Source organism: Wolffia australiana, chromosome 16 (assembly GCF_029677425.1).
Source record: "Wolffia australiana isolate 7733 chromosome 16, ASM2967742v1".
NCBI lineage: Eukaryota > Viridiplantae > Streptophyta > Magnoliopsida > Alismatales > Araceae > Wolffia > Wolffia australiana.
In genome coordinates this window covers 9,414,141-9,421,891 of record NC_135850.1, presented here as the reverse complement: position 1 = coordinate 9,421,891, position 7,751 = coordinate 9,414,141, and the positions used below count along the sequence as shown (strand labels likewise).

Below are 7,751 nucleotides of genomic sequence, written 5' to 3'. Positions count from 1 at the left end.
CTGGATCATGTATGCATGGACTTCATTATAAGCATCACACATCCACTATAATGAATAATTATATTAATGAACATCAACTAGAGATGGAATTTGTGATTGGCTTGTGTAACACATATATTTCCTTTATAGATTTGGTCTGGTATTCCTCCAATCTGATAGATAGTGTATCCAATTATGTTGCACTCCATTGGAAATATCTTAAAATATGGCCTTAAGTGATGCTTTAATTTATCCTCGAGAAGGGAAACAGCTTTGAAATTCAAATGATGGAGCTATTTGCCTAATTTATACATGTTTTTGACATGTTCTCTAAAGAGGGTTAAGTTGTGTTGAGTTTTAATGGTAGTTTAGATTCTTGTTTATTTTACAATTTGAATATCATTTGAGAGGGTCGATCATAGCTGAACCTAAAAATAACCACTAATGATGAATCATACATCTTATGTACATCTGGGTTGTCTCAATGCAATAGAGGCAATCAAACCAATTGACATAAATGTATCCATGCAAAACCTGGCCCATTAACTTGTAGTTACAACTCTTGACCCATAAAATTGGTTTTGAAACTATCCTTGTCAAGTCGATGCAGTGACTAACATAACAAATCTGATTAATCATAAATCCTAAAATTAGTAAACTAAATAATTAAAGATAATTATAGTCACCGAATAAAGTCACGTATAAAAAATTCTCATAAAATTCGTGAAATTTTCTAAATGTGAAAAAACATAATGGCTTCAGCTCAAGAACATTATAAAATAAATTTTAACTCATTTCATGAATTCTATTTTTATTTACTTCGGTTAAAGTGATATAGAGGGAGCACTATATTTATGCATCTATTATCTTACATCAAATATACTGCATATAAAATGTTCACAAATGCCATGCAAATTCTTAGAAATCATCGAAGCTTTATGATTTTTAATTTAAGGGTAAAATCAAAATATAAGTTGAGATAACGTTTTCAATGTCTTGAAAAAAAACTAAGGGAAATGCGATAATAAATTACTTTTATTTTCCATTATGATTTTTAGAAAAGAGTGATGGAGCTTAAAATATGAACCTAAAGGACAAATTGTGATCTTAAATTTAATAATAATTGTGTGGATGAAATATTACAAAATGGATAATCATATGATCTTAATTTAGAACCTAAGGCTTTGAGCATGCAAAAAATTAAAACGAAAACCTTGGACTACATCATCATCTTATTGATATTTAAGTTTCTAATATAAATAATTTGAATACATATCCGAAAAGAGTCGGGTAAAAAAATTTCACAATAAGTTTCATATCATATTTAGGACAGTAATGTATTTATTCACTTCTAGAAGGACATTATGCTATGCAAGAAAATAAAACTGACTAGATTCTATGGTAGTTTTGAATTTACCATCTATCATTTTTTAAAATATTTCAGTCATTAATCATCTGTGTTGTCTTATTAGAAACCTTAGTTTCGGGAGTGATGATGCATAATTGTGGGCTGCAAATATCTATTGTTGTAATTTAAAATTTCGCTTCCAGGAAATAATATTTATAAATTTTAAATAAACCCATGATATAAAGTCGTATTTGAGGTTATCTAGACAGGGACTGAATCTTACAGATAAATCTAACTTAAAGTTAGGACAACAAAAATAGATATTATGATAGTAGGATAATAATAAAGATAATATCTGTATTAGTTATTGAAAAATATGTGATGATAAAAATAATAAGGACATACTAATGATAATATAGAATTAATTATGTTTTTTTTAGATAGTTTACGATAGCGTGATACTGAGAACAAGTAGATAGATGAAACTGAGGAATGACAATAATACATATAATATTTTTTTTAGCGGGTCAGATTTTTGTATAATATGTAAATTGATACATACGTAAATATGCAGGGAGGGAAAATAATGTTTATATAATTATAAAAATATAATGGTGAATATATAGGATAACGGGTATATTTATTTTTTAATAAGATTTAAGAATATAGAAATAGAGAGAAAAGGAAATGGGGGAGAGAAGAAGTATAGGGTATTAAGAGTTTATCTAGAAAATTATATAAAGGAAAGGATGAGACTCTCTGAAGATAATGATTTTTCAATATCCAGTTTTCAATGAGAAGAGCGGACGATTGAGGTTATAACCTGACATCTTTAAAGGGTCGTCCACCAAAAAAAAAACAAAGGGATGGGATATTAAAAAAGGTCGTGAAGAAAAAAATAAAAATAAAGAGAGAGGATCTTAAGAAAAGGTCACAAAGAAAAAAAACCAAAGAGAGAGGATCTTAATAAAAGGTCGTCAAGAAAAAAAAACAAAGATAGATGATCTTAAACATAGGTCGACAAGGGGAAAAAAAAACAAAGAGAGTGGAAATTAAAAAAGTAGACAAGAAAAAAAACAAAGAGAGATGACCTTTAAAAAAGTTCGTAAAAAAAAAAGAGAGAGACGATCACGACCGAGCTAACCAAAACAATAAACATTGTAATTGGTCCACAAATTCAAATGTATTGATTGGCTGGCAGGAGCTAAGGTGGATGAGAAGTTCCAACGATCTGGAAGGGGTCTACAGCGTTGGTTTGTTGGCACCCGTTCACCCATTCTTGATACGGATCAGACGACTAAGGGTAGAACTATCAATCTCCATTCCTGGCCGTCGTCCCTTCCAGCCAAACGGCGGTTTCTTGTGATGAGAAACCACCCAGTAGCTGCTGCAATTGAGAAGAGTTAAAAGATTGATCCCCTATAAAAGAATCTAGTTTTGGGATTTCTATATTTGTTTCGTCCACATTCTTTGGTTTTCTCCGATAGCTGCCAATGCTCTTATGCTGGCAGTTGACTTCAGCTGCCTGTTTTCTACGCCAAAGATTTGTCCAGCCCTTGGGCCGCCCATCCAGTGGGTGCTGCCTTGTGGGCTGCCGGCTGTAAACCTAACTCTAAGATCTGCAGGCTGTGATCGAGAGCTGTCTTCAGAGGCAGCTCGGGCTCGACCCTCTTTTTCTATTTTTCTTTCTTTTTCTATAACCGAAATACTAAACATTCCATCTGCCTTCTTTTTGCTTCTACATGTTCTCTGCAACTCAATATGGCTAAAAAATAAAGTTACTCATTTGTTTAACGCGAGGAATTAAGTGTATGTTGGAGACAGAATTAAAAGTTACACCATTTACTCCCCAGATAACAATTTTTTTCAATTGTAATCATTTCATGCAAGGCTGTAACGTAAAGATAAATGAATGTATGAAATTTACTTGGTCAGGGAAGGCACATTTCAAAATTTTCTGATCTCCCAAATAATTTTGTCACTTTTTATGCCTTTCATGGATACTAAATAACTAGGCATCTTCTGTGAACCTTTCGTTGCTTTTACGTTCCAAACAGTCATCATAATGAAGAAATTGTCTACTTTACATCAGATAATAAGATAATCAACCGCACAAAGAAAGCTGAAGTAGAAGTCGGATAACCTGAAGGATGGAGTATTGGTTGCCAGGAACGCAAATACTTAACTTTACGGATGGAGTAGAAAACTAGGCTTGCGATTACCATGAGCCAAGTTGGGCTCAATGCATGGAGTAGAAAATTTTTTTGTAATGGTAAATGCATGCTGTGAAGGAGTATTGGTCTCAAGTGGAGAGACGCAGGCAGATGCCTGCTGGAAACTTAGGCAGGCTGTTCCTAACGTCTCAAACAAAATCCACCACACGTGTGCTCAACTCCAAGGCAAACGCACATAGTTTTGTAAATTCAAACCGACGGCACGCTGATCGACAGGTGGGGGGGCACTTCAGTAGATTATCCCATACTTCGTGAGGAGAGGAAGTTTCGACTCCTTTGTTTATTTCTTGGCATCCCTCAATACGACAAAAACGCTCTGCGCCGGCCTTACGATCAAGAAGGGGGAAAAGACCACGACCGTGTCCGGTCCGTTCTTATCTTCTTAGCCACCGATAGCCCTCGTCGCTGTAAGCCATTTGTTGACATCCAGCTGGCTTCCTCCATACGCGTTCATTCACTGCTCTATATAAACTACGACCACTTACTTCTCTCTCTTCGTCCATAAGAAGTTCAGCATCCTCTTTGTTACCTCTGCCAACGCTAAGTAATGGCGTCAAAACCTGGGCTTTCTCCTTTAATTTCCTCCGTCTTCGTTCTGGCCTTCCTGTCCTTATGTCTCTTCCCCGTTTCCGCCTTCCCGCGCAAGCTTACTGCCTTGGTCAAGGAGCCGCCTCTAACTCTCAAGTATCAGTCCGGTCCTCTTCTCAAGGGCACCGTCACCGTCGACCTGGTCTGGTACGGTCGATTCTCGCCTTCGCAGCGCGCCATCATCGTCGACTTTCTCCGTTCTTTCACAGGGAAGCCGGTCTCCAACCCTTCGGTGGCCTCGTGGTGGAGCACCACCGGCGCCTACGGAACCGGGGGGACGGCGGTCATCTCGCTGGGCAGCCAAATCAATGACGACAAGTACTCTCTGGGCAAGTCTCTCAAGTCCGCCGACCTGGTGACCCTGGCCGGGAAGGCCGGGGCGAGCGCGGGCGTCGCCGTGGTGCTGACCTCTGCGGACGTTGCGGTGGAGGGGTTCTGCATGAGCCGGTGCGGGACGCACGGACAGAGGCGCCCCGGTTCGCCGTTCATATGGGTGGGTAATTCGGAGACGCAGTGCCCGGGGCAGTGCGCGTGGCCCTTCCACCAGCCCATCTACGGCCCGCAGACGCCGCCGCTGGTGGCGCCCAACGGCGACGTCGGCGTGGACGGGATGGTGATCAACCTGTCCTCGTTGCTTGCGGGCACGGCGACCAACCCCTTTGGGAACGGGTACTTCCAGGGCGCCAAAGAGGCACCGCTTGAAGCCGCGTCTGCGTGCCAGGGTATCTTCGGTGCGGAAGCGTACCCCGGCTATCCTGGGAAGCTGCTCGTCGACGGCGACACCGGCGGCAGCTACAACGCCAACGGATTGGAAGGACGACGGTTTTTATTGCCGGCAATGTGGGATCCTCGCACGTCTCGCTGCAGAACTCTGGTATGAAATGAATTGAATCCGAGACCGCCGTATGTATACATGTATACATAGATGTTAAGTATTATGTAAAGACAATGCAAGTTTTGTTTTACATGATTTTGTCGGAGTACAGAGATTGTTTTCAAATGTACCAATAATACCATTTCTGGTTGGCAACAACGGACTGATTCATTTACACTTCAATAGATGGAATCGTTGTTGCATGGGTTGATTCCTTCTCATGAGCATTCTACATTGTTTTGGACTACTGCCAATGTTTTGTCTCTACTGTAGAAATCGCAATCCGCCAGCAGCAATAATGATTTCTTTTCATTGACTTATGTTCGCTCCCCAAATTTCCATTAGAGAACCTACGGTCACCGTCACTCGGCGAAAACAAGAATATAGTACTTGTCGGAAATCTAATGAAGGATCAACTGGGAATATAATTCTCCCTCCTCAGGTAGATGGAACTCGTGGACGGCTCATCTGTTAACAGCACTTTCATTAATTTTGTATTGTTACTTTTTTAGCAAGAGTTTTGAATTTTTGGTAACAAGCAACATTACATGATTGAGTCCTGACTGGGGAAATATGAAAACCTTCCCTTTTTGGGAACTATAATAGATCTAAATTTGCAGATTAATAAGAACAATATGTTTCATAATATTGAGCTCATCTCGTCAAATGTGATTGAAGGAGAATCAGTTTGAGTGTAGTAGCCCTTGAGTGCTCACTGAAGTATCTAGATGTATAATAATTTAATAATGTAAATAATGAAGTATCTAGATGTATAATAATGTAAATGTCTCCAAGGAAACAAATGAAGCATAATCGATTAAAGTACGATCAAGAGAAATAATCTTTAGAAATTGGATTCGATATGAAAAACCTCATACAAAGGAAATGCAAGGCATTTAACTTGCTTCGGGACAGGATGAAATACTGAAATAGATTTAAAAATAGTTCAAAATTTGAAAATAAATTTACATTTAAAAAATATAAGAAAACAAAAAAATACCAAGGGAGACTATAATTCAAGTTATTGAAGCTGCCCAGACTAGAATTATGCCTTTCTTTGAGCACTTAGTAAAGATACTACTTGGTCACTTTACTTTTTGGATTTTAGAGCTTCTAGAAACTAGTAGAGCTGGCACACCAAGAATCAGATATGATAAAATCTCTCAAAGAATGTCGTGGAAGCTCTATAGAGAATACCATTAAAATTTATTGTCATTTTCATGACTTGCTAATTCTGTTAAGGATAACACACTTTTTCGTGATGTTATTTTCAATAATCTTCAGTTCTGAATGTGACAAAGGATATACCCTTATATTAACAGCTCTACCAATTGACAAAAATACCATACTTGTTTCAAAATTGTCCCTAGAATATCGTTCATGAAAAGGATATCAGATGTGATGTCATATTCCTTTTAGAAATATGCCCCTAAGTAATCATTTCCCCTTAGATATATATTTTGAATCATTTCTCGAGTATATTTAGTGCATTATATGTGGCTAGAAAGCCAATCACACATTCCATATCTTCTTCATGCTCATTAATATAACATATTCATTGTAGTGGATGTGTGGTTCTTATATGAAGTCTATAAATACATGATTGGGCTTAGTGAAATACATTAAAACTGTAGTATGAAGATCACTAGTCTTCGATAATATGTTCTAAATATTCCTATTCGAAAGATACTCGAGAAGGAAATCAAAAGTATCCAGATAGAATATCACTATCTAGCATCACTCCTATGATGAATATGGTTGGTTCCATAGCCACTAGTGTAGTGACACTTAGGATCAATATTGCAGAAAGAGTTCACCAAATTGAGCAATACAAATAAAAGAGTGACATTATGCCAAACTATCAATCAGGTTGATTCACATCATAGTTGTTAAAGTGGTCTTTACTCCTTATACACCAAAGACCTGATAGATAGACAATTGTACGCGCTAACTATGACCTAAGGAGATCTAACAATGGGATTCTAACTTCTTGTTTGGGCACATCAAGAAGTTCACGAAGATGATTGAGGGATCAAGATGGGATTGTCCACCCTCAATATAAGAGGAAACAGCTCAAGGAGGACAATGCAATGAAGTCCTTGGCAAACGCAATGAAGTATTAGAGAATAATTCTCCCATGATTTCCATTTGGGTCAAAATATACAAAGAAGTGTGTATCAAATCACTCACGAAACCTGTTAGTCATAGGTATCATTGACATATAACCCCTTGTCCACTTGGCGCTTCTATGATGACTTAGGGTACAGTCAATTGTCAAACCCTAATCGATCATTCGAGCTGTTGTGGGATTTAAGGTGCCAGTAGCTCATTCGTGCCCCCCCCAAATCATGTCTTTCAATGTATTGTGCCTTGGTATCTGTTCTTAACCTTGCATTGTTTTTTATTGGGTTGGTCCTTGATGGATATTATCAGGCCGTCAAGCCAATCACACCACCATGTTAATTTAAGTTCATTGAATAAAATATTTACGGTCATTATTCTTTCATGTGATATTTATAATGAAGTCCATAAATACATGCAATGACTTAGTGAATTATAATGAGATCATAATATAGGATCACTAGTCTATAAACATGTATTCTAAATATTATTATTCGATGGATAGTCGAGACGGATATCAAATTATCCAGATAGAATAGCACTAGCTGATCCTACTTATATGATAAGTATAGCTGATCCTATGGCCATTAGTGTGGCGACACTAAGG

General features: G+C 37.7%; 1 protein-coding gene across 1 annotated transcript; it reads left to right on the top strand.

Annotated features, from left to right (window-relative positions):
* Positions 1-4,046: 4,046 nt before the first annotated feature.
* On the top strand, positions 4,047-5,114 carry LOC144713587 (protein EXORDIUM-like 2). Its single transcript, XM_078588203.1, has one exon. The coding sequence runs from the start codon at positions 4,109-4,111 to the stop codon at positions 5,027-5,029; it is 921 nt and encodes a 306-aa protein (XP_078444329.1). The 5' UTR covers positions 4,047-4,108; the 3' UTR covers positions 5,030-5,114.
* The last annotated feature ends 2,637 nt before the right edge of the window (positions 5,115-7,751 follow it).

What these genes read in the sequence shown, in the direction of transcription:
- LOC144713587 (XM_078588203.1), top strand. Translation starts at nt 4,109, where the DNA reads ATGGCGTCAAAACCTGGGCTTTCTCCTTTAATTTCCTCCGTCTTCGTT.